Source organism: Eptatretus burgeri, chromosome 4, assembly GCF_056783735.1.
Source record: "Eptatretus burgeri isolate ZD-2024b chromosome 4, Ebu_testis_v1, whole genome shotgun sequence".
Taxonomy (NCBI): Eukaryota; Metazoa; Chordata; class Myxini; order Myxiniformes; family Myxinidae; genus Eptatretus; species Eptatretus burgeri.
The window spans coordinates 58,172,418-58,200,220 of NC_140964.1; the positions used below are offsets into that span (position 1 = coordinate 58,172,418).

Consider the following 27,803-nt stretch of genomic DNA (forward strand, 5'->3'; position numbering starts at 1 on the left):
AATTCAAAGGATGTTGAAGGAAGGTATTATAGAGCCCAGTAACTCCTCTTGGCGTGCACAGGTTGTTGTCGTTAAGAACGAAACTCACAAGAAACGCTTAGCCATGGACGATTCAGAAACTATCAACAAATTTACACTTCTTGACGGGTATCCTCTGCCTCGTATAGATGACACTGTTAACAAGATTGCTCAATACCGTGTTTTTAGTACGATTGACCTCCGTAGTGCGTATCATCAAATCCCCATCAGAAATGAAGATAAGCCATACACCGCGTTTGAGGCCTGTGGACGCCTTTATCAGTTTGCTCGGGTTCCCTTTGGCGTCACCAACGGAGTGGCTTGCTTCCAACGTATCGTGGATTCATTCATCCAAGAAGAAGAACTGGTTGGAACATTTGCTTACTTAGACAACATTACTATTTGCGGCATGACTCAGGAAGAGCATGATGCTAATCTCACGAAATTTCTTGAGGCTGCGAAGAGAAAGAATATAACTTACAATGAAGACAAATGCATCTTTTCAACTAACAGGCTCAGTATTCTCGGATATGTGGTGGAAGGAGGGGAAATGCGCCCGGATCCTGAACGACTCCGACCCTTGCAGGACTTGCCTGTGCCTCGGGACATGAAATCGCTCCGGCGCATCCTTGGCTTCTTTGCCTATTATTCACAGTGGATATATGACTACTCAAGCAAGATCCGCCCACTGTGTGCCACTACTACATTTCCCATGACAAGGGAAGCAGAAGCGGCTTTCCATCAACTTAAGCAAGACATTGAAGGTTCAGTGGTGAGGGCGATTGACGAATCCATACCCTTCGAAGTTGAGACTGATGCTTCGGATGTAGCAATTGCTGCAGTCCTCACCCAGGCAGGACGTCCGGTAGCCTTCTTTTCCCGAACCCTTCAGGAACCCGAATGTCGTCATGCTTCTATTGAGAAGGAGGCCCAGGCTATTATTGAAACAGTTCGCCACTGGAGACAGTATTTGACAGACAGACATTTTACTATAAAGACAGATCAACGATCAGTGAGCTATATGTTTGATAAGCAGCATAAAAATAAGATAAAGAATGATAAGTTCATGCGTTGGAGGATGGAATTATCTTGCTATGATTTTGACATTGTGTATCGTCCTGGTCGAGAAAACATTCCCTCTGATACATTCTCCAGGTCTTATTGTGGGATGGCATGTCACGATCGACATTCACTGTTTAACCTCCACGAAGCCTTGTGCCACCCAGGGGTTACCCGCTTATACCATTTTGTGAAATCTAAGAATATGCCATACTCTGTGGAGGATGTCCGGCAGGTTGTTGGATCTTGTAGAATATGCGCAGAATGCAAGCCCAAGTTTCACCAACCAGATAAGACTCGACTCATCAAAGCTACTCAGCCATTTGAGCGTCTCAATATAGATTTCAAGGGGCCTCTTCCGAGTACAGATAAGAATCAGTATTTTCTTAACATTGTGGACGAATATTCACGGTTTCCTTTTGTATTTCCTTGTGCCGACATGACCACTTCCACGGTTATCAAGTGCCTCTGTCAGCTGTTCGCTATTTTCGGAATGCCGGCTTACATTCATTCGGACCGGGGACCCTCCTTCATGAGCAAGGAATTACAAGACTTCCTTGCCAGTAGGGGGATCGCTGGTAGCAGAACTACTAGCTATAATCCTCAAGGGAATGGCCAAGTGGAGAGGTTCAATGGTACCATTTGGAAGGCAATCACAACGGCTCTAAAATCCCGTAATCTACCCATCAAATGCTGGCAGACTGTTCTGCCTGATGCTCTCCACTCAATTCGTTCACTGTTGTCCACAGCAACCAATGCTACCCCTCATGAAAGACTTCTGAACTATTCTCGTCGTTCTTCCTCGGGAGCCTCGGTGCCTACTTGGCTCTGCAATCCTGGGCCAGTCCTGCTGAAGCGTCACGTACGCACGAATAAAACTGATCCCCTTGTGGATGAAGTGGACCTCCTCCAAGCAGGACCCCACTATGCCCATATTCGCTACCCAGATGGCAGGGAAACTACGGTCTCTGTTAGACACTTAGCCCCAATTGGAACCCCATCCAAGAGTGAACCCCAAATTCTACCTCAGGCTTCTGAAGAAAATGTAATTCCCCAGGGTAGTCCCCAAGACGCACCCTGCTCAGAGGGGGGTGATCTCGTTCCTGATATGGTTCCTGCAACTCCACAGCAATCAGATGATGTCGATAACCCTCCGGTGCCAAGAAGATCCGGTCGCACCATTCGTCCTCCTATTAGACTAGATTTATAGAGATAGATATCTCGGAAGGGGGTGAATGTTGTGATAATAAGTGCCATACTGTAATTGGCGGCAACGGTAATTGGGCGGATGTGGCAGCACTGTGTATGAAGGTCAATAGCTGGTGTTGACACGTATACCACGTACTCCGTGGAAAGTCATGCTGGAACAGTAATGGTATGTTATATACTATATTAGGAATAATGTACTCTGAGGAATGTAATTGGTGTTAGAGTATGGAGTTTAACTTCGTTATTATGTGATGCGTATGTGGTATTTGCCTTCAGTATTATGTGTACAAGTTATTGTATTTTGTTATTCTTACCCTATGTATATTTATGTTGTTGTAGATATGCGTATGGGTTTTGTGAGAATAAAGCCGATCGAAAAGGTCTATTGTTGATTACTACAACACCCTCTATCCCAACTCTGTCCCCTCTTTGCCCTTCCTCCCCCAAGCCAACTCTGTCATCTCCTTCCCCTTTCTTCTTCGAGTCCTCAACTGCCCCAAACCACAAGTCCATCCCCCACCCCACCCAATTCCCAACATCTCAATGTCCCTCTTCCAATTCCACGTACCCTCAACCCTAACGGAAAATAAAAATGCGAAATTAGTCTCATTCACGTGTTGGTTAAGGTGATGTTCAGGTAAAGCGGCGCAGAGGGGAGGCAAGGTGTCACAACAGAGGTACGTATTATGTGTACAGACCCTTAGAAGGAAGGACGCAAAAAGGGTGTAAAACCTTCCGGGTGAACTTCTTGTACAAACCTTGTACTGTACCTGGAGCGCACGTCCTCCTGATCGCGACAAAACTTCCGAGGACGAGGTGTGTTCGGGGTTTCTCACTTCGTTATTTAATACTGAGAAAGATGTGTAAAACGTTCTTAAAAAGATAAAATAATTTCCTGTTCGCTGATGATCGGTAATGAAGATAAGTTAAACGAGTTCTCATTAAATGTGTTTGGAGATATTTAATTGTTAATTTAAAGAGGAGTTTTTCTCTCGTCCTGTTTTATGTTATGCCTGGTGTCGGCTTCATCATTAGGGTGGTAGGTTTGGGATCCGAACGTCCTGAGTTCAAATCCTACTTATCTGTTGAATTAAAACCAGGTGGGGTTGACTCAGCCTGTCCATCTTTCTGAGGTCGGCACAATGAGCGCCAGCATGCTGGTATCCTGTGTTGGAGTGGTGACCCGTCCAGGATTGTGCCCAATAGTCAAGGAGTGTGCTTCAGCTGCACCAACGCTCCACACAGAGTATGGTCCCAATGGATGATGGATGGATCACTAAACTTCCGAGAACGATGGTTAACCTCATTCTTCCTTTTAATTATAAAACTACCAGATACCGTTGATATAATTATCTTTTAAGTAAAATTTGAGATCGAAACTGAGGAGGTGAAACAAGGAAGGGTACAGGTACAATTACCGACTGTTCCGTGTTTCGTGGGATATTTAACATCCACAATCTAAATGTAGACGGAAAAAGGTGTTTCCTGATCCTAAAAGTTAAAACAAAAACCGTGTGTTCTGAAATTCACCATTCCTGGTAAACATTCCACCAAGATTCCAGGTTTGGTTAAATTGGATTACACAAGGAAATTATTCTGGAAATCCAGAATTCAGAAGGGAAGGGGCGATCTCTGCTGTACTATCTGTCTATCTATCTAGCTATCTGTCTATTCTGTGCTTGATTTCAATGTATATGTATATATATATATATATATATATATATATATATATATATATATATATATATATATATATATATATATATATATATATATATATATATATCTGCTATGCTATGTATCTGTCTTTCTATCTATGTATTTGCTGGGCTTTGTATGTATGTAGGTATGTATCTATCGAGCTATCTGTCTATGCTGTGCTAGATTTCAATATATACATATATATATATATATATATATATATATATATATATATATATATATATATATATATATATATATATATATATATATATATATATATATATATATATATACATATAAATATATATATATATATATATATATTTATATATACATATAAATATATATATATATATATATATTTATATGTATATATACACATATATATATATATATATATATATATATATATACATATAAATATATATATATATATATATATATATATATATATATATATATATATATATATATATATATATATCTGCTATGTTATGTAGGTCTTTCTATCTATGTATTTTCTGTGCTTTGTCTGTATGTATCTATCCCTACTGTGCCATCTCGCTATCTATCTGTCTATGCTGTGCCATCCCAGTGTCCCAAATCCTTAGCATTCCATGGATATGTCTCCCGGCAAAAACAGATCTAGTTTCTAAGATGACAGGATTGTGCATGTTGTACAGGAAAAATTTAACTTCCAGTAAAGTATAGATTCAATGGTGCATCTGCCTGAGACAACAATAAGAGTTAGAGCAAATCGAGTAAAGATACACGTGTGTTGGTGCTGGTGTTTGTTGTTTGGTGTTGTCATGGACTTTGTCTCCCTCACGGATCACACAGGTCCTTGGGAGATTAACTCCCAAGAGGTCGACTAGAAGGGTGCCACCATGTATCAATTCCACAGGCCATGCATCAACAGCAATGTTTTTTTTTTGTCATTTTTACCACCCGGTGCTTTTTGGCGGGCAAATATGGTTTTGTGGCGAATTTGATTGTGCTGGAGGACGATACCATGGCTCTAAATGCACAAAAACTCGCTTTAAGAGCAACAGATGTAATTAATAATGGGAATGGGGACACAGGAAGCAGAAAGAGAAAAACTAGTTGGTGTTCATAGAATACATATCCTGCACAGTCTTGAGAAGGACTTGGTGCGAGCCAAATCTTTGATTTTTTAAAGGTTTTTTTCCTTTGATCCAATATGGCTGTCAGACTATGTGACTGATGACATCATTTTTATCAAACTATATTTCTCATGGGTGGTTGAACAATTCGTTAAATTTTGCATTGATCAGTTAAGCGGTTTCTCCAACAAATATTTTCAAAGATTCTCCCTTAGATCCAAAATGGCTGCCAAACCACGTGACACATGATTGTCATTTTGATGAAAATTGCTTGGGATGACGGGGCACAAAGCACTCGCTCGGGATGATGGGGCACAAAGCACTCGCTCGGGATGACGGGGCACAAAGCACTCACTCGGGATGACGGGGCACAAAGCACCCACTCGGGATGACGGGGAACAAAGCACCCACTCGGAATGACGGGGCACAAAGCACCCACTCGGGATGACGGGGCACAAAGCACCCACTCGGGATGACGGGGCACAAAGCACCCACTCGGGATGACGGGGCACAAAGCACCCACTCGGGATGACGGGGCACGAAGCACCCACTCGGGATGACGGGCACGAAGCACCCACTCGGGATGACGGGGCACGAAGCACCCGCTCGGGATGACGGGGCACGAAGCACCCGCTCGGGATGACGGGGCACGAAGCACCCGCTCGGGATGACGGGGCACGAAGAACCCGCTCGGGATGACGGGGCACGAAGCACACGCTCGGGATGACGGGGCACGAAGCACCAGCTCGGGATGACGGGGCACAAAGCACCCACTCGGGATGACGGGGCACAAAGCACCCACTCGGGATGACGGGGCACAAAGCACCCACTCGGGATGACGGGGCACAAAGCACCCACTCGGGATGACGGGGAACAAAGCACCCACTCAAAGCACCCACTCGGGATGACGGGGCACAAAGCACCCACTCGGGATGACTGGGCACAAAGCACCCACTCGGGATGACGGGGCACAAAGCAACCACTCGGGATGACGGGGCACAAAGCACCCACTCGGGATGACGGGAAACAAAGCACCCACTCGGGATGACGGGGCACAAAGCACCCACTCGGGATGACGGGGCACGAAGCACCCACTCGAGATGACGGGGCACGAAGCACCCACTCAGGATGACGGGGCACGAAGCACCCACTCGGGATGACAGGGCACGAAGCACTCGCTCGGGATGACAGGGAATGAACCACTCGCTCGGGATGACAGGGCATGAACCACTCATTCAGGGTGACGAAGCACGAACCCATCGCTCAGGGTGGCGGAGCACGAACCCATCGCTCAGGGTGGCGGAGCACGAACCCCTCACTCAGGGTGGCGGAGCACAACCCATTCGCTCAGGGTGACGGAGCACGAACCACTCGCTCAGTGCGACGGGGCACGGACCACTCGTTCAGGATGATGGGGCACGGACCACTCGCTCAGGATGACGGGGCACGAAGCACTCACTCGGGATGACTGGGCACGAAGCACTCGCTCGGGATGACATGGCACGACGCACTCGCTCGGGATGACGGGGCACGAAGCACTCGCTCGTGATGATGGGGCACGAACCACTCACTCGGGATGATGGGGCACGAACCACTCACTCGGGATGACGGGGAAAGAATCACTCGTTCGGGATGACGGGGAATGAACCACCCGTTCAGGGTGCCGGAGCACGAACCCCTCGCTCAGGGTGGCGGAGCACGAACCGCTCGCTCAGGGTTGCAGAGCACGACCCACTCGCTCAGGGTGACAGAACACGAACCACTCATTCAGGATGATGGGGCACGAACCACTCGTTCAGGATGATGACGGGGCACGAACTGCTTGCTCAGGATGACGGGGCACGAACCACTAGCTTCAAATTTCAAGTCGGTTAAAAATTGAGTATTTTTGAAATCTCACATAATTTGTTGACCTTGGGCCTATGTTGACCTTTTGGGCTTTGTGGACCTTAAAAATAGTTGTCTGGTTGAATTCAGTGACCGGATGTGAAAATCCTCTTCAAATTTCAAGTCAATCGGAAGAAAATTGAGGATTTTAGAAATCTCACGTCAGTTGTTGACCTTGGGCCGATGTTGACATTTTGACCTTTTGATCTCAATAACAATATGCTTCTTCCTTCTGACAAACTCTTCCATGTGGTGAAGTTTCGTGAAGATCGTTTTAAAATTGTGATCTGTTGGCGATTGAAAGACAGACAGACAAACAAAAAGAACAGAATAACAAAATCGACTAACCATCATTACTTGAAAAATCTTCGATTTTGCAATTAAACAGAAAAAGACGTCGTGCAGAGCATGATACTTGCAAAATACACCCCCTCTCCAAAGGTTGCCATGGATACATCAAATTGCCCATTTCATTCAGATTAAAATTCACCCAGCCACCCAAAATCCATGACTTCTTTCAAAGTCAAGGAACTTCGTGTTATTCTGGTTCACAATTCCAGACCCATCGGTATAGTTCAGGAGCAAGGACCTGAAAAAAATGAAATCGTTCAACACTCCCTACAGAAAAGGTTTGACTTGACAGAGTGGTAGAATAGACCCGATGGAACACCTCCAGGTAGTATGTGGTTTCAAATTGTGGTATCATTAAAATTCTACAGGCTATTATACATACCAAGGATACTTACCAAGAGGGTCACTGTGGGCGAGCAAAATTTAGGGGAGGGGTAACGTAAACGTGAATATCTTTGTCGAGACTCAACCAATTTTCAATATTGAGGTATCATTGGCTTCGTATTATAATTCTCTTTCAGAATATGTACAGAAATGTCGGTATTCATTCAACTGTACAACCACAAGAGGTAAAAATCACAAACAAATCAAATATTATGAGCTTTAAAAAAATATTTTAGGCATCTTTTAGAGCATACTAAGTTGTCAAGTCAAACTTTTCTATAGTGAGTGTTGAACAATTGAATTTTTCACAGGTTCATGCTGCTGGACTAAAAAATGCTGTGTTAGTCTATTTTTTATGAAATTCTTATGGACGAGATAATTACAAAAATAAAGTTTTAAAATGTCATCCATCTATAATTCCAGCAATCTCTGTGTGTGTGTCTGTGTGTGTGTGTGTGTGTGTGTGTGTGTGTGTGTGTCTGTATGCGACCGCCGTTTCTCGACGACCGCCGGTCCAATCTGATTGAAACTTGCCAGGAATATCGCCGGGGACCCGAGGATGTGCCTTTTCAAGATTTGATGTTAATCGGACGAGCCGTTCCCAAGTTATGGCCATTTATCTGTCAACCAAAGACAGGAAACGGTGCTATGACGTCACGAATGACGTCACAATGTTTCCTCTTTTTTTTCCGATATGATGTCACAATTGATGCTGGGACCTGAATATGTGCCTTTTCAAAGTTTGATATCGTTCTTCTTCATCCATTTCAGCTGCTTCCCAAGTGTTTCCCAAGTTATGGCCATTTATGATACGGTTAGTCCGATATAATTGAAACTAGAATGGGCACTCAGTAGAGCGCATACCTTCGCCAATGCTAGATTTTGCCCCCCCCCCCCCCAGAAACCATTGATTGTGAGGGTATTTGATCCCATACCACATCTGCCATCTCATATGTGTTATGATGGCTTAAAAACAGTAAATTTCCTGCTGTTTGACACTGATTCACGTACATTGTACAATTTCTGTATGAACTCCCTGACCTTTTTTGGGTGTCAGTGTCAAGTCAATCTGATGACAACTGGTCACATTATAAGAAATTATTTTCTGGCATTTTAGGGGCATTTAGCAAACACAAGTTTCTGTTTTTCTAAGTAAGTTATTTATTGTGAACAAACAAACATTCATTGCACAAAAATGACGATTTTGACCTTTTCATGACCTCGACCTTGACCTTTGTACTCTTAATTTTGTAATTGGTATTAGAGTGTGGGGAACAGAACAGTCAACATTTTGGTGTTGGTTTCATGCAAATCGGATAAGAATTGACTGTGTTATGACTAAAACCGCACATTTTGCAATGTCGTGACCCCCCCTGACCTTTGACTCCCAACCGTTAATAAGGGTTTTTACGTCATTGTGTCATGTCACATATCACAAGATGGGGCATTGAATTCTGAACATTTTGGCATTAGTTCCATGCAAATTGGATACAAATTGACCGCGCTATGGTAAAAAGACGATTTTGACCTTTGACCCGATCGCTCCCAAAATCTAATCAAATGGTCCTCGGCTAATAACCAATCATTCCACCAAATTTGCTGTGATTCAGTTCAATACTTTTGGAGTTATGCGAATAACAAACAAACAAACAAACACACATTCACAAATAAATAAATAAATAAATGAATAAATAAATAAATAAATAAATACACAGCGATCAAAACATAACCTTCGCAACAAAGTTTGCGAAGGTAACAATGCCCCAATTCAGTTGTTGTTTTTTTTTGCACGTACGGCCATGCATGTACGGGCACGCACCTACGGGCCCGCACTAGTGTTAATAATGATGGTTAAAGAGGCTGTGGGTTAACATAGTTGCTTTTCTGTGTCATTCCAGATTGAACATCTGAAAGAATCCTACTAGCCAACTGAAGCAATGGCCAGTTCAGAGAGTCAGGCAGTAGTGCAACTTTTACTTGTAAAAAGACAGAAGTTGACTAACTTTCACAAGTGCATAATTTGTCAGATGGACTCGAACGAGACACTGAGGAAAGCCCGAGATACCTCCATACAGACACTTGTTGCAGCACTGGAACTCCGACGAGATGAAGTATACGAACGTTTAAAATCAGATTTTGACAGTTTGGCAACCGCGGATGTTAAATGGCACTCAAATTGCTACGAAAAATGGACAAGCAAAGAAAACCTGCATTACATGCAGAGGAGAAGATCTGCATTCTCACCGACACCAGCAGAAGAATCTAAGATTGGCACACAATCTGAAACAAGTTTGACGGAGACCTCCAGGGTATCCAGGTCCCAGTCAACGTCCACTGACTTTATTATGTGCCTCTTCTGCAAGAAGAAAACACACAGAAGGGTAAAGGAGATGACCATGGTCAGAACTTTCCAAGCCTGTGAAACTATTCCGCAAACAGCGACTGCAAAGGGCGATGAGGACATGTTACGGACTACTGGTGCTGTCAGTAACGATCTAGTGGCAGCAGAAGCTAGATACCACAGAGCTTGCAATGCCTCATACATAAGCAAAGCTAATCTACAGTATGCTGGCTTCCATGAAGCAAGACAAGAAACTTGTTACGATACGGCATTCAAGCAATTGGCTGAAGATATCTCTGCTGACCTGAATGGTGGGAAGGCCTTTGATATGACAATTCTGGACAGATACAATCATTTTCAACGTGGACAGGGAGTGGCAGTCGACAGCTACACTACCCAGCAACTCAAACTTTGACTAAAGAAACACCTTGGAGATGACATTGTCTTCCATAAGCCATATGATCTTAGTAAGTCCGAGCTTTTGTACTCAAGCTCCATATCCCTTCAAGATGTCATCAACTCTGCCTATCAGTGTAACACCGCAACAGCCACGGGTGCACCAAGAAAACAGCTCACAACAGTGCGAGTCTGCTGTACCGCACTGCGAAACTCATCAGGTCGGAGATCAATGAATGCCAAGGCATATCAGTCTGACCACCTAATATCATGGATCTAACCTTGACAAAATCCAAATCTGTGATACCAGACAGTCTTTACTGGGTACTACGCTGGGTTATTGCCAAACCAGAAAAAGAAGATGAAGATGAGTTTTCAGCACCAGAATGTAGCAACTCATCAGATGAAAGATGTGTTTTGATGCTTGCTCAGGATGTTGTACACTGTGCGACTCATGCTAGAACTAACATGCCCAAGCATGTGGCCCTGGGAATTGCAGTTCGCCATATGACGAGGTCAAAACAGCTCATTACCATGCTGAGCAGAATGGGCCACTGTGACTCCTACGATGATGTTGAGGCAACCGACACAAGCCTTGCACAGGAGATCCGAGCCAAGAGCGACATCTTTGGTACGGTATCGCCATCAAACATCTCCCGAGGCGTCTTTGTCCAGGTGGCAGCAGACAATAATGACATGACTGAAGAGACTCTTGATGGAAAGAGGACAACTCATGCCACTACAGCAGTCCTCCATCAACGAGGGCACTTTGGTCCAGTGCCCGAGCCGAGGGTCTATTCAGACCAGACAAAAAGGAAACGGATACTTGAATCCACTGGGATGTGCCAATCCATCAGAGAGTACAGTGCATATGGAAAGCAGCCTGCTGTTACCAGTTTCTCTGGGAAGATACAAGCTGACTAGTTCAAATGCTCTGAAAGCTTGCATTCGGCAGCCTGTAAGATGGATCTTGCTTGGGCATTGATAAGGATGACACTAATGAAGCTGTTTGAGGTGGAGCTCTTCGCCACAGAAAAACAAAAAGTACCCAGCTGGAGTGGCTTCAATGCTGTGGTACACTCCTGTGTTCCCGTTCGCACAAACATCGGCTACTGCCCTATGATCGATGGTTCCCCTACAGAGTTCAGCACCGTCTACACAGTTATGAAGAATGTGCAGTCCATGATGGCAAGCCTTGGCAGAATGACAGAATGGCCAGAAAGTTTGAATTAGTGTGATAATTTAGCTTTGGTGATGCCATGGCAAAGGCCATTTTCAAATAACTGTACATACTCTGATAGAGAATTATAATAGGAAGCCAATGATAACTCAATATTGAAAATTGGTTGAGTCGAGACAAAGATATTCACGTTTACGTTACCCCTCCCCCTAAATTTTGCTAGCCCACAGTGACCCTCTCTTGGTAAGTACCCTTGGTATGTATAACGGCCTGTAGAATTTTAATGATAACCACAATTTGAAACCACATACTACCTGGAGGTGTTCTATAGGGTCTATTCTACCACTCTGTCAAGTCAAACCTTTTCTGTAGGGAGTGTTGAACGAATTTCCTTATTTGGCCTCATATGAGAAATGGCTGCTGGACTAGTACCAACACATGTCTCAAAACCATCCCTGTCAGTTCCATTTGATGCATTGAAATCCCCCAAGACTCGAAGAGTCTCTCGCCTGGAGCACTGATCAACCACAGATTCGAGCGTGGCATGTGTTTGTATGTTTGGCAGTGAGTGCCATAACTCGTGAATGCTTTCAGCTATCTTCCTCAAACTTTACCTGAGGATTCCAAAGGACAAAAGTGAGGCTGTCAATGTGTTTTTTGATGACATCGGCCAAAGGCTAACAACTTTATCGAATTTCTAAAATCCTCAATTTTCATGTGATTGACATGAAATTTGAAAAGGATTTGCACATCAGGTCATTGAATTCAACCACCAATTATTTTTAAGGTCTCGAATTTGTGCTATGTAAAGTTTTGTGCTATGTAAAGTTTTGTGCTATGCATGACATCTTTCTTGTTAACTGTGAAAAGCGAAGATTTTTCAATTTCATTGGTTGGTCTTGTGCACTATTGTGCACTATATTATGAAGAAAATTGAAAATTTTCATCATATGTCAGTCTGTCTCGTTTTACAGGAGCACAGCTCGTCTCGGCACGACACTCACGTTACTGCGAAAATCCTGTTGGTCTGTAGGTGCGATAACTCATGAAAGCTTTCAGCTATCTTTGTCAAACTCTCCCGGAGGATTCTGAAGGAGACAAGTGAGGCTGTCAATGTGTTCTGACTATATATGTCAAAGGTCAAGGTGACAGTGATGTCATTTGCATGATTTTCATCATCTTAGTCAGGCGACCACCTGACGCCTTCTTGTTTGTCTGTCTGTCTTTTTGCACGTCAATCACCTACAGGTCACAATTTTAAACCGATCCTCATGAAACTTCATGAAATGCAAGAAGCCCATTGATTTTGAGGTCAAAATATCCACCTTAGCCAAAGGTCAACAACTTATGTGTAATTTATAAAATCGTCACTTTTCCTCCGATTTATTTGAAATTTGAAGAGGATTTGCACATCAGGTCACTGAAATCAACCACCCATTATTTTTAAGGTCAAATTTGTTTTTGGGATTTCACAAGTATCGTGCTCTGCACGATGTCTTTCTTGTTACTTGCATTTTTCACGACTTTTCAGGTATATTGGTTAGTCAATTTTGTTATTCTGTCTGTCTGTTTGTCGCCTCCAGGTCACAATTTTAAACCGATCTTCACAAAACTTCACCACATGGTAGAGTTTGTCATAAGGAAGAAGCCTATTGTTTTTGATGTCAAAAGGTCAACATCGGCCAAAGGTCAACAACTTAGGTGAGATTTCTAAAATCCTCAATTTTCATCTGAATGAGTTGAAATTTGAAAGAGGATATATATATATATATATATATATATATATATATATATATATATATATATATATATATATATGTGTGTGTGTGTGTGTGTGTGTGTGTGTGTGTGTGTGTGTGTGTGTGTGTGTGTGTGTGTGTGTGTGTGTGTGTGTGTGTGTGTGTGTGTGTGTGTGTGTGTGTGTGTGTGAGGTCACTGAATTCAACCAGCCAATTATTTTGGAAGTCCACATTGACCAAAAGGGTCAACATAGGCCGAATTTCTAAAATTGTCAATTTTCATCAGATTCACTTGAGATTTGAAGAGTTGCATATTTGGTCATTGAATTGAACCACCAAATATTTTTGAGGTCAAATTTGATTTATGGATTTTGCAAGTATCGTGCTCTGCACGACGTCTGCTTGTTATTCTGTCTGTTTGTCTGTCTGTCTTTTTGTTGCCTACAAGTCACAATTTTAAACCGATCTTCACAAAGCTTCACCACATGGTAGAGTTTGTCATAAGGAAGAAGCCTATTGTTTTTGAGGTCAAAAGGTCAACAACTTAAGGGAGATTTCTAAAATCCTCAATTTTCATCCGATTGACTTGAAATTTGAAGAGGATATATATTTCAGGTCACTGAATTAAACTAACCAATTATTTTTGAGGTCAACATCGACCAAAAGATCAACATAAGCCAAAGTTCAACAACTGAGGAGGTATTTCTAAAATCCTCAATTTTCATCTCATTGACTTGAAATTTGAAAAGGATTTACATATCAGGTCACTGAATTCAACCACTAATTAGTTTTGAGGTCAACATTGGCCAAAAGGACAACTTTGGCCAAATTTCTAAAATTGTTCATTTGCATCCGATTGACTTGAAATATGAGGAGGAGTTGAATATTTGGTCATTGAATTCAACCACCAATTATTTTTGAGGTCAAGTTTGTTTTATGGATTTTGCAAGTATCATGCTCTGCAGGACGTCTTTTTCGTGTTTGTTTGTTTTTGTGCAGGATATCTCAAAAAGTTGAAGACTGATTTGGCTGAAACTTGATGTACAGGTTTGTTGTATGCCAAGGACAAACTGTTTCAATTTTTGTGAAGATCTGGCTACGGATCCGGACACTGGAATTTTTTCATTGATTTTTCACCATTGAGAGATGTGGCCAAAGATGACATTCAGCACCACATTCCCAAAAATTATGGAAAGATTTGGACAAAACTTGGTGGAAATGTTGGGTTTGTGAGAAGGACGAATTGATTCGATTTTGGTGAAGATGTTTGTTGATATGAGGATTTTTAAAGTGCTACTTCACCTTTGAGAGATTGGGCCAAAAACAATACATAGCAGAATATTTCAAAAATTATTGGGTTTGATATGTTCCACTGGATCAGACATTGTGTGGTGGAGGTATGCACTCTACTGAGTGCCCTTCTTGTTAAAATATGTACTGTATCCTGGCAGATCATCGGTGAAATGGACAACTTCTTGGAATGGCTGCAATCAGAAGGCCTGAGAAAAGAAACAGCCCAAGCAGTGATCAATAACCTTGGAATTGAGAATCAGAAAGTAATTCGAGCTTGTATTGAGTCGGATTCCTTACAAACCGAACTTCTCTCTCTCGCCAAAGAGAAATTTCCATTTGCAATGTATGCTGACTTCTGTAAATTTGTGAAATCGTTTTTGAAGCCACAAGTTGTCCAACTTGCAGGCTCTTCTCTGTTGGGAAGTCTTTTCGTCAACTTGGAAACTGTTATTCGTGAACTTTGCAGTTTCTGCCAAAAGTTTCCATTGATGCATTCTCCTTTAACATGTTTTGGATCCCAAAACATGCATTTGGAAAACGTTCATGGTTTCTGTGGAATTGGGTTAAGTGATGAATGCACTCTCCACCTTCATGATGATCCATTAAAGCCCAAGTCTGGTATGTGACTTTTTTATACACCTCAGTACACCAAGACATACCTTGATGTTCTACCATTGATGTATATTTTTTGTAACTTATGGAATATCTTGGAGCAATTTTGTGTTGGAGAGTTGACTCCCTGTTCAACAGTGTACTTATGTTATCCACACACAGGAAGATGTTTGTTTACCCCTATCTTTCGGCACCATCTGGCTTATTTTTATTTGTTGTTTGAACATCTAAATTAATCGCATAATTATTCGTATCTTGGAAATCCGTGATTGAATAATGTTTGGTGTTTTTTTGGGGTTTTTTTTTTTAACTTCTGCCACCAAAAGTTATATTTTCACCCCTATATGTATGGCTACCTTTGAGCAGGATTTCTTAAAAAGTTATGGACCGTTTCGGATGAAACCTAGTGTACAGGTTGGTTGGGTGACTGACTTTTTGTTTCGATTTTGGTGAAGATCCAGATGCGAGAATTCTTTCATTGATTCTTCACCATTGAGAGATGGAGCCAAAAAATAGAGCATGGTATTTCATATAGACATAGAGTATGATATTTCAAAAAGTTGTGGATGGATTATCGCAACTTGGAAGATGAATTGGGTAGTTAACAAGAACAAGCTGATTAGACTTTGGTTAAAGTCCAGAAGCAGAACCGGCCTTTCAGTGGGATACAAAACATAAATTGTTCAGTCTGGCAGAGGCATGCACTCCACAAAATATGGACATTGTTTTCACCTCACCTGCAAAAGGCAAGAATCAATTTTATTCTGAAATTTTTATATAAATCCTAAGCAAGGACCAAGTTATAGTTAACAAATAAAAATTTCAGCAACTGTAGTTTGGACGTCTACCTTCTCAGTATGGTATTGGGTTAGATTTTGAGTTGTGTGTTGGTGTAGGTGATCTGGAAGAGAGAGCTAATTTCCAAATCGATGCTCCTCAAAACCTTTGGAACACATCTGTTCTGATTAAAGAGACAGATGATGATGCATCAACACAAGAATCTAGCAGTGCTTCTCCTCTTGTTGATACAGGTTTGTGTTCCTTAATAGAAAGTGCTAAATTGTGCTGATGAATGTCATATGATTCATTTTCTGAAATTCATATATTTTATGGTGATAGGAAAGTTGTTCCTAGTTTGTGGGGAAAACAATTCCATTTTGACTACAACTGGAAAGTTTGTGACTGTCGATAAAGATTGGTTTGCATTACAATAGTGAATCCTCATCCATCCTCCACTCCTTTCTCTTTAATCATACCACCCCCAAATGTCTTTCTTCTCTCCCCCATCCCCAAAGACCTTCCCATTTTACCATTCCTTAAAATGTATATTTATCTTTTCTCCTTTTGCTCCCCCCACTTTCTGTGAACATGAATAAAAGTTCTGATACATATATATATATATATATATATATATATATATATATATATATATATATATATATATATATTGTGATGATTTCCATGCAGAATGACTTGCTTAAGGACAAGAAACACAAGTACAAAATTGCAAAGTCTTGTTGAAGGGAATTGTGTTTTTGGAGCTCTAGTTCAGCACACTTCAACATTTGAACATTATATTGCTTTTGCAGCTTCCCAATTTAATTATATGACGAGATGGCCCAGTACAGCAAACACCTACAAACCCACTCCCTTTTTATTCTATCTACTCAGTAACTTTTTCTTCCATTCCCTTCTACCCCTTCACTCACTTCCCTCAATCCCTTCAACCACTCATTGCCTTTTCTACCCTTTTCCCACCGAAGCAAAAGCTGCAGTTTTAAGCTAATTTGGTTCAGCGGTCAAACAAGAGTGCATAGAAGTCAAACAAACAAATGCTTCAAATGATCATGATAATCTCACGTACATGAAGCAAAAAGCGGGGTTACGCAATTGGTTTGTGTTCGTCCTTCCATCTGTCTGAACAATTTATGATCGAGGAACAGCTTATTTAAAGTGAATGTTGTATCCTGAACACAAATTGGAACATGAATCGGAAAACAAGTCATTTTACCATATTTATCTCTGCCACCAAAGGTGGATGGATGGAGGTCATGTTTTCACCCATCTGTCTGTTTATCTCAAAAAGTTATAGACTGATGAGGACAAAACTTTGTGGACAAGTTGGGTATGTGAAAAGGGCGAACAGATTTGATTTTGGTTCAGGTCCCGATCCAGATCCAGTCTATGAATGGGATACAAAACGTAAACTGTTCAGCCCAGACGAGGTATGCGTTCCACCGAGTGCCATTCTGGTTAGCAATGTGTTCATTTGATGCAAGTGCTGGTCACTGGCCTGGACCAAATGTCCTTTATCTGTGTAGTAATTATATTGGAATTAACTAATACTTTTTCAGATCTGAATAAATATCTTATTGACCTTATTTGTATTTGGCAGCATTTTAAATGGAATGTCTCTGCAAAAGACTGACACTGAATTGTGTGCAGGTGAAGACGATCCTATAAACATGGAATACAGCCAACACAACAATGATTCATGTATCTCAGAGGCTTTAAAATATGTTTCTGTAAAGGAAGAATCAGAGGATGTTCATCTGCCACATGGCAGTACTTCCTGTTCTGATACTGGTGAGCAGAAACTTCAAAATGAACATTTAATCTTTGCACTCAGAATGTATTAAATTTTACGAATACCGTTAAATATTTTACATTTTGATTTTGGCAAAAGAAATTATAAATGACTACAATGACTAATATAAAATTATAAATATAAAAGAAAGCAAAAGAAAATAAAATGACTTGTTCTTTGTTTTTGTAGAACAATCAAGAAGTAATATTGGACAAATAAGGCCCAGGAGCAGCTTGGGATTGAAGATGGGCTTTTTTAAGCAACAATCACAAGAACACTCACTACCTTTAAAATACGAGTGTATATCTGGTCCTCACAACACAAAGCTTAATGTTAAATTAAACAAACAGAAACAGGTTCTCAAAAGGGAAATGGATTATAAGTGTGACATGTGCAGAATGGAATTTGTGACACTGAAAAACGTTAAAATACACATGAGGATCCACACAGGAGAGTGCTCATACAAATGTTCTATTTGTGGGAAGAATTTCATTTCAAAACAGAGATTGAATCGCCATAGTACCACCCACACTGGAGAGCGCCCGCATAAGTGTTCTGTCTGTGACAAAGCTTTTTCTGACAAACGTAGTTTGAAAAAGCATTTGAAGATCCATTTAGGAGTGCGCCCTCACAAATGCTCGATTTGTGATAAGGCTTTTATTTATAAACACCGCTTGATCACGCATAGTACCATCCACACTGGAGGGCGTGCGCACAAGTGCTCCGTTTGTGATAAAGGTTTCTCTCAAAAGTGCGAGTTGAAAATGCATATGAGGATCCATACAGGAGAACGTCCTTACAAGTGCTCTATTTGTGATAAAAATTTTACTTCAAAACAGAGATTGAATCGCCATAGTATCACCCACACTGGAGAGCGCCCACACAAGTGTTCTGTCTGTGATAAAGCTTTTCCGACAAAATATGATTTGACGATGCATATGAAGAAGCATACAGGAGAAGGCCTTTACAAATGCTCTATTTGTGATAAGGATTTTATTTTTAAACACAGCTTGATAATCCATAGTACCATCCACACTGGAGAGCACCGACATAAATGCTCTGTCTGTGATAAAACTTTCTCTCAAAAAGGCATTTTGAAAGTGCATATGAGGACCCACACTGGAGAGCGCCCTTTCAAATGCTCTGTCTGTGGGAAAGATTTCAACAAAAAAGTTCGTTTGAAAGAACATATCAGGATTCATACAGGAGAACGTCCCTGCAAATGTTCTGTCTGTGGTAAAGCTTTCACGAGAGAAAGTGGTTTGAAAATGCATATGATGATCCATACAGGAGTACGTCCTTACAAATGCTCTGTTTGTGATAAAGGTTTTATTTCCAAACAGAAGTTGAACTTCCATGGTATCACCCACACTCGAGAGCGCCCACACAAGTGTTCTATCTGCGATGAGAGTTTCTCGCAAAAAGGCAGTTTGAAAAAGCATATGAGGATCCATACTACAAAACGAAGGACCCCACAAATACCTCGGAATAGAAAAAGGTCCCCAGGTACTACACAAAAAGATGCATAAAATAATCAGCAAAGAGTACCTTTGCAGAATGAGATAAATTCTGAAGTCATACCCCTCTAAGAAACAAAACCAAGGCTAAAAACCAATTTGCAGTGCCAGTATTCCAATATAGCTGTGCATATATAAACTGGCCACAATTGGAGATCAACAACTTAGATATCAAAACAAGGAAACTTCAAACTATTCACAAACTGTTATACAAAAACTAATGTATACCAAGGTTGTACTTACTGAGACGAGAGGGAGTAGGTAGTCTGATGGAGCTTAATCAAGTGCACAGAACATCATGTGTAGGACTAGCGGAGCATGTGAAAAGCTCCATCGACAATCGGATGAGATTTGTACACGAGCAAGAAAACAAACCAGAAGAGGGATCCTTCATCCATTCAGCAAAAAAAACTTCCAAAATCTGGAGCAAATGATGGATACTGCACAGGAAAGCAAAAGAGAAACACACACAGCCTCAGTGATTGCAAAGAACAAAAAGGAAAACTACAAAAATAAATATCAGCAGATATACTCTGACACATAGAAGAATGACGAAAGAGCATTAAGATTAAAAAAAAGAGCTTGATGGGACAGGGATTGACAAGGAAGGCTCTTTGGAATGGCTAAAGAGAGGCAAGAGGTCAAATTAATTGGGATAGAAAATGAATCATCATCAATGCCCAAGACCAAAGGCATTACACTTACGCTTTTAAGAAAATGGTGGGATTTAGTCAATCAGACAAATGCAGGTTTTGTGGGGTAGAAACAGAAAGTACCAGCCTCCTCTTTTCATGGAGTAAAAAACTCATGTTGGAACAGTTGTACACAGAAAAGACATTACAGCGTTTGTAGAGTAATCCACTGGCACATCTGTAAACATTTTAATATCCTGATCCCAGAGCAATCATGAAAACACAAACCAAATCCGATCCTTGAAAATTAACATCGTGCTCACATATAGGACATATAAAAATGAACATATAAAGACATTGCAAACAAAGCATTGCATCCGGACATCGTGCTCAAACACAAAAAGGAAAATTCAGCATTGTTGATTGAGGTTTCAATTCCCAATGACTTTGTACTAAATGTCAGAGAAATCAGGAAAAACCCCAAATATTATGATCTGAAAAATGAGGTCAAGAGGATGTGGTAATTCAAGAAAGCTGAAATTGTACCAGCGATAGTTGGAGCTACAGGAATGATAAAGAAAATCATTACTGAGTACTTAAAAATAATTCTGGGGAATGTCACTAAAAACGAGCTCCAACTGAAGGCCGTCGGACGTTCACTGAAGATTTTGAAAAGAGCCTTTGGAACAAGTCTTTGACAATGAATTTTCACAGTTTTGTTCATGAATCATGATCCTTTACCAAAAAGGAGGTGGAGATTTTGAGTTCTGACAGAACTTCCTCCAACCTTCTGAAACCTGTAAATGAAGATAACAACCAATGAAAGTGACCTTACAAATGCTCTATTTGTGATAAGGATATTAATTCCAAGCAGAGTTTCAACCCCCCATTTTACACAAGTTTGAAGATACAAGTCATGATATTCACCAATATTTTTTTTATGTCCAGTTTTTGCAAGATATTTTGCTCATGATGATATTCATCGATTTGCGGCTGTGTCCGGCAGGACACAGAGGTGATTGATATGCATGTAATGATATTCCCCTGTGCATTACAACTTCCCCTGTGCTCCCACCTCATGTATGTTTGTGTGTTGTACCGTTCTCCCAACATTGACAGCTCCATCTACATATCTCTCAGAAGACATTGACCGACTTTTAATCACTCACCTAAACTCTCTCTTCCTCATAGGTAGTGAGTTAAATTGTCACCATAATTGGCTCGGCGTTGGTACCTCTCTCACCAGCCATGGAACTTCTGCAAAGGACTTCTGTGACTCCATGGGACTGACTCAATCCATGAATTTTCCCACCTGGATTTCTCCCAATGAAAAATCTTCCCTTCTGAATTTGGTGATGACCATCTTCTCCTCCAATGTACAGTAGAATCTGGATAATAAGCATATGCACTTATTTTTTGATTTAGTGGAACACATTTGCACATATTTTCCACATGGCTTGTATTTAAAAAGCCTGACAAGTGCACTTATTTTCGATATGTGATTATACATATTCAAAAAGCCATGATATGCTCTTATAATGGTAAATGTTCTTTTAATTGGCTGTACCTCGGAAAAAAATTACTAAACACAAGAACTGAATTCAAGAATTCTTTATCGAGCAAACATTGCAAGAAAACTATAGTGAAATCGATAATTTCCTTGCATAGGTAAGGTCCATGTGTTAAACGTTCATTAAATCCTCAGTTCTGAACAGTGATACTGGTAACCGTCTAAAAACTACATCAATACACAGTTGCAATTCAATTGCGAGATAAGTTCATCAAAGGCATACCATCCTTGTCCTTGCTGTCACTCTTGGGTTTATCTGGGAATTCCTATCCCTCCAGCCCCTCCAAATGTACAGTATATTGTCATCATCTGTTCTACAGGCAGTGCGATGCTGGTCTTGACAAAGGAGCAGCAAATACCCTCCTGGTTGGTACAGAATTTCCCCCATGCCTCTGCTATCCACTTAGTGATCAACGCATGCCTGTCACCAGCAGTGAAGCTGCTATTAGCATACAGGTCCAAGTTGTCAAGCATGTGTTTGTTCTGGATGATTTCCAGCTTGATTTTCACGACACTGAACACAGCCACAACCAGAGGCTGTGGCAGTGAGGTACATCCAGGGGAGATCAAAGCCACAGTGATGTTAACTGCCTTAAAGGTCTTCTTCACGTTGTCAGTCTTCTGAGTTCAGTGAACATCAGCAACAATGAGCTTGTGGCGATCATCGTGGCATGTCAGCTTGTACACGTGGTTAATCCTAAACAGTTTCTGCCTCAACCACCCATGTGTTTTTTCTGGAAAAGAATGATGACTGGTCATACGTGTTCCTCTCTTTCTGAGGTATCTGGACTCCCTTCTCTCAAAACACCATCAGCTTGAGGCGGGATACTTCATCGGCAAACACTGCAACTTGCAAAGTACACTGCCATTTATCCAGTCCGGAACCTGCCCTTTTCACCCAAACAACTTCATCTCCCTTATTGGTGTATGTTTTCCTGGTCATGAAGACAAATGGCAGTGGTGACTGGTCAATATGAACAATGTCTACATAACAAAACTTTTGAACTTCCCCGTTCTGTGTACCTTTTGTCGACGACTCCAAGACCAAACTTATGGAAATTCTCCACTTTCTCCAGTTTATCTGATACACTGCTTCTGTGAATGTTGGTATTGGCTCTATGAAGTCCTGTGCCTCTTCTTGAATGGGTTGAACCAAGCACGAGAAAACTTAAAGTTGGCGTTGGCGTACTTCTCACTGCACAGTTGGTTGATTCATGTCTTGAACATCAATGCTTCATTTTCAGTCCTTGAGTATGTATCTGTTTAAACTCTGCAACAAGTTCGTTTTCCATATCCGGGTAAAAGGCCCATCTTCCACTCCCTATCTTCTTCGAGCCTTTCACACTCTGAACAATTATTTCCTCATTGTTCACTATTCACATCAAAGTCCTCGTGTTCAGTCCAAATTTCTTAAACGTCTGGTACTGGTTCTTACAACAGTTGTAAAACTCGATAATCTCAATCTTGTTTTCATGGGTGTATGATCGACAGTTCACTGGTTTGTCAATTTTGATTGTGATGGAAAACATTGTTTTGCGACCCTTTATCATAAAGATTCGTAAAACATCCTTTTATGACTACATATATATATATATATATATATATATATATATATATATATATATATATATATATATATATATATATATATATATATATATATATATATATATGTTGTTTTGAATGTACAACTCTTGTAAGTACCAGTCCCAGACATGTAAGAAATTCAGACTTAAAGTCTATATGCCAATAAAACACAAAATACTGTGGTGTTTGAGTTGATAATATTTTCAGTTTTCAAAGCCTTACTCTAATTTTTTAACATGCACTTATTTTAATGGAGAAATAAAATAGGAAGGCCCGTGTGGGCTTATTTTTCATATGCGCTTATATTCACGCACACGCTTATTATCCAGATTCTACTGTATCTTCCTCATCCTCTGCCCCAAATGGCTCATCTGATCATGTGCTTGTGAAGGTCTCCAGCCATTCTCCGAGCAGAGCCTCAGCACCAGCCACTCTGGCATTTCATTCAGGCAAACTGGCAGAGGTTGCAAGCAGCTATCACACTTCAGGACTGGTCTCCTATATCTACTGCCCTGATATTAATTCAGCTTGGGAATTCTTCCACAAAAACCTGCACTCTCTTATGCACAGATTCATCACATCTCGTCCAGTTATTTTACCCTTCCTCTCACTCTTTGTACTCTGAATCATGTGGTGAGGATGTTGCATTAAATCAACTTGCATTCTCCTCCTGGAAGGCAAAACCAACCGAAGGCAATCACAGGTCATTCCACAAAGCCCGCAATAAGTGTGTCTACTTTCAGCACAGTGAGAAAACATCTGTCCAATCTCAAGAATGAGCTTTCAAACTTGTCTTCCTTCTCTTAAACTCAGTGGTACCTTGTCAAATCTGTTGCTGGTGTATGCTCACCTTCCATCACTGCCCTCACTTCAAATGGCACCATGGTCACCTGTGCTCATGAGAAGGCCGAATACCTCAAATCTGTGTTTGCTTCAAAATATTGTGTCCATATATCTCTATCTCTCTCTACACTTCTCAGCCATACCCAACTGCTCCTGAATTCTGTTTCGTTTGCACCTGAGAAGGTGTAAAAGTTTCTGGTTACCCTCGACTCTGACTCTGCAAATGGACAGGAATGCATCAGCTCACATGATCTCAAAACCTTCTGTGCTGCTCTTGCACTTCCTCTCTGCCCTTTTCATCCTGTCATTTCCCATAGTTTATCTTCCATCTGCTTGGAAATCAACCAACATCACAGCATTACTGGGCTACAAATTGTAAATTGTTCAGCCTGGCAGAAGTACACGCTCAACTGAGTGCCGTTCAAGATAGCAATGTGTTAATTTCATGTAAATTGGTGCAAAAAAGGATCTCCTTCATGACAGATTAATTAGCTAACTCCCAATCATCAACAAGATCATGGAATCCATCATCGGGGCCGACATAAAATCATTCCTTTTCTCCAAAAGCCTCATCTCAAATAATCAAATTGGTTTCAAACCTGGTCACTCGACCTTGGATATTCTGCTTCAAGTCTCCAAACAATGGATGGAGGCCCTCAATATCAGAAATGAGATCGGGCCCATCTGCCTGGACATATCTCGCTTTCAATACAGTCTGGCATCCTGTCTTGCTCGACAAACTGTCCAAGGATTCCTATGGAATCCAAGGCCAACTCCACTCTTGGATCACTGACTTCCTCCACTCTCATAGCCAACATGTGGCTCTTAACGGAATCCTTTATTCTCCTTTCCTGTCAAGGTTGGAATACCCCAAGGCAGTGTTCTCGGCACCAATTTTTTTCTTTTTTTTGTATACCAAATCGAGGCTCATGAAAGAGATAATACACAGAAACATATAAGAAGGCAGGAGACAAGAGAGGTGGGAGAGGGAAACACAAAATATTGGGGAACAAAGACAATGGGATATCTGTGAAAGGAAGAAGGATGGGGCAGGGATACACAGGGGTAAACAAGATGGTACTACAGGGACTTTCAGGAAGGAAAACAGGAAATATGAAGGAGGTGGGTTTGGGGTGGATTAACAGGCGTAGTAAAGATCAAGATTTTGGATGGGGAAGATAAGAGATGGTGGTGAACAGCTGCTTTGAAGACCTGGAGGGAGGAGTGGGATTGAAGAGAGTGTGGGAGTTTGTTCCAGATGCAGGAAAAAAGAGGAATGAAAGAGTGAAGGTGAGCAGTGATTTTTGATTTTGGCAGTTTCACCAGAAGGGGTTTTTTGGTGGACCTTGAGTGCCCTGAGGAAATATTGGGGGACAGATCACAGACAGAGCAGCGGGGGTCAAGGCCGGAGAGGAGATGGTAGAAGACAGAAAGACGACCGATTTTATTCCTAATCTTTATCAATGATCTCATTGCCTCTCTGGAAAATCCTCATTATCTTTTTTCTAAAGCCTCCACTCTCTACCGTGACGTCCCTCATCCTTCTGACAGACAGGCAACAGCTTTGTCCCTCTTCTCAAAACCACAAACTGGTCAAACACTTGGAATATGTCTTTCAATCCTGAGAAAAAAAAAAAAAAATATATATATATATATATATATATATATATATATATATATATATATATATATATATATATATATATATATATCACTCTCTCTCTCTCCAAAAGGACCTGACCAAAAACCATCCCATCTACTTCTCAACAACCCTCTTGAAGAGATTCAGTCACTCAAACTCTTGGGGTTCACTCTCAAGCCATGATCTCTCTTGGGCAAGCCACGTTTCAAAGTAAGTTGATCTCCAAAGCCAGATGCCGACTGTCATGCGATATCCTTTCTTGGCACACCTGAGCTACGATCCACCAACAAGACTTTCATCCACAGCTTTATGGAGTATTGCTTTCCCCTCTGGGCTGGCTCCCCTGCCTCACATCTTGCTCAGCTTGATGCCATGGAAACCAAGGCTTTCAAGATCATTGGAATGTCTCACGATGAAGCTAAGTTTATGGGCCGATCATTTCGCTATCGCAGACAGGTCGGTGTTCTCCGTCTTCTGCCTCATTTCTGCTCTTGCACCCTCTGACCTCTCAGTGCTTTTCTCAACCCAGGTATCTGCAGGATGCACACGGTTCTCCAGCAACCCCTCCTTGTAAAACTTCAAAAATCCAGAACCACTGTTCACCTCCACTCATTTGTTCCTCTTTTTTCCTTCCTGTGGAACCAACTTCCACACTATCTTCAATTTCATTCTTCCCTCCAGGTCTTCAAGACAGTTGTTCACCACCATCTCAAGTCATCCCCCATCCAAAACCATGATCTTTTCTACATCCGTTAAACCACCCCACGCAACTCCCAAAATTTTGCTAATGTATCCATTTTGTCAATCCCCTGATTTCTCCCCTACCCCATCATCGTTTCCCCATCTCTGTCGACTTTTTCAACTGCCCTGCTGTTGGCATTTCCCCTTATTTCTGTTGTTCCCTTTGTTATTTTGTGTCCTGATCTATTCTGTGACCTCAACCTTCCATGAGCCTTGACCATGCATAAAAAACTGAAATGTGTGTGTTGTTTAGGTTTTTCAATAATTTATCTTTTGATGGTAATTTTGTTTCATCAAATGTTTCTAAAGCATCCATTTAGTCACAAGGGTAAATTCCTTTTCATAATAAAAGTTTTATTTTGTCTTCATTTGAGAAACGAGTTTAGAGATTTGGAAATGATGTGAAACTTGTGGCTAAGTTGGATAAACGACTTGCCTTCAATTTGTATAAATCAAGAAATCAAATACATACTGTATATGAGATTTGTGAGATGATTGATTTTGTAAACGAGGTGTATTTTGGGTCTTTGTTGGGAATGGCTGTAATGTATCCAAGTGTTTCGCTTTGTTCTCTCATGAATAAGTGTGTCAGAGTAAGCATTGTTGTGAAGAAAGACTGGAATAAAGAGGAAGTTTATAAATTGTCATCACAACTTTGATCAGCAGCTCCTCTGTATTTACCAGTAAGATGAGAATAGTCTCGAACTTTTCGTACATCCATATCATCAGCATTGTTGATTTCATCTTGACGAATATAACAAATAAAATAATTATTTCTCAACAGCACCGCCGTCTCAGGGGTTATAACGCCGGCTAGCTTGGCACAGGTCTCGGGTCATGTGCCTCAGATCACGATACCAACGTAACCCTGGGCCATGCCAGTTGGGGATATAGACTCCAGCTACAGAGTGGGTTTGTCAGAGACTGAGCGAAGTCTGCCAGTCCGTAGCCCGTTTTGGTTTTATATACAAATCGAGTGGATTGTTCCTTGGTGCGGCACGAATAAATTCAAGGCGGCAACTTTCATATGTATCAGCCAGATTTATTGGGGACACATCGGGGAAACACGACACAAGCAAAGCATTCACAAACGTTATCATTAATCTATAACCCGCTCTTAACAAGGGAGCTACGGATACAGGTTTCGAAGGGAACCCAAGCGAGATAAACCTTAGGCCTGGACGACATGCAGACAACATGCAGACAACATGCAGACAAGACACGGAGTACTTGGTGATGCCTCATGGACGAGAGGAAAAGTGTCGAAGGCACGAATGCGGCTCGTGACAAGCCGATGTTGTCGGATTCGAGCGCCCAAGCTCGAGTATGCAGCGTGGCAAGATGGCGCTCGTACTCCTATCGGCATGGCTCACGCATGCCGCATGGC

At 41.3% G+C, this 27,803-nt stretch overlaps 1 protein-coding gene across 8 annotated transcripts in view; it reads left to right on the forward strand.

Annotated features, from left to right (window-relative positions):
• Positions 1-27,803, forward strand: part of LOC147028128 (uncharacterized) — a 145,152-nt gene that overhangs the window by 95,265 nt on the left and 22,084 nt on the right. The window contains exons 1-7 of one of the 8 annotated variants that reach the window (XM_085878225.1): positions 2,798-3,102; positions 13,237-13,354; positions 14,392-14,439; positions 14,844-15,303; positions 16,194-16,328; positions 17,743-17,883; positions 18,074-27,063. In XM_085878225.1, the coding sequence (XP_085734351.1) occupies positions 14,856-15,303; positions 16,194-16,328; positions 17,743-17,883; positions 18,074-19,413 (2,064 nt within the window). In that variant the 5' untranslated portion in view covers positions 2,798-3,102; positions 13,237-13,354; positions 14,392-14,439; positions 14,844-14,855 and the 3' untranslated portion in view covers positions 19,414-27,063. Of the gene's footprint in view, positions 1-2,797; positions 3,106-13,234; positions 13,355-14,391; positions 14,440-14,843; positions 15,304-16,193; positions 16,329-17,742; positions 17,884-18,073; positions 27,064-27,803 lie in introns of those variants that run through there. The other 7 variants (XM_085878223.1, XM_085878222.1, XM_085878228.1 and 4 more) reach the window with 7 other exon arrangements.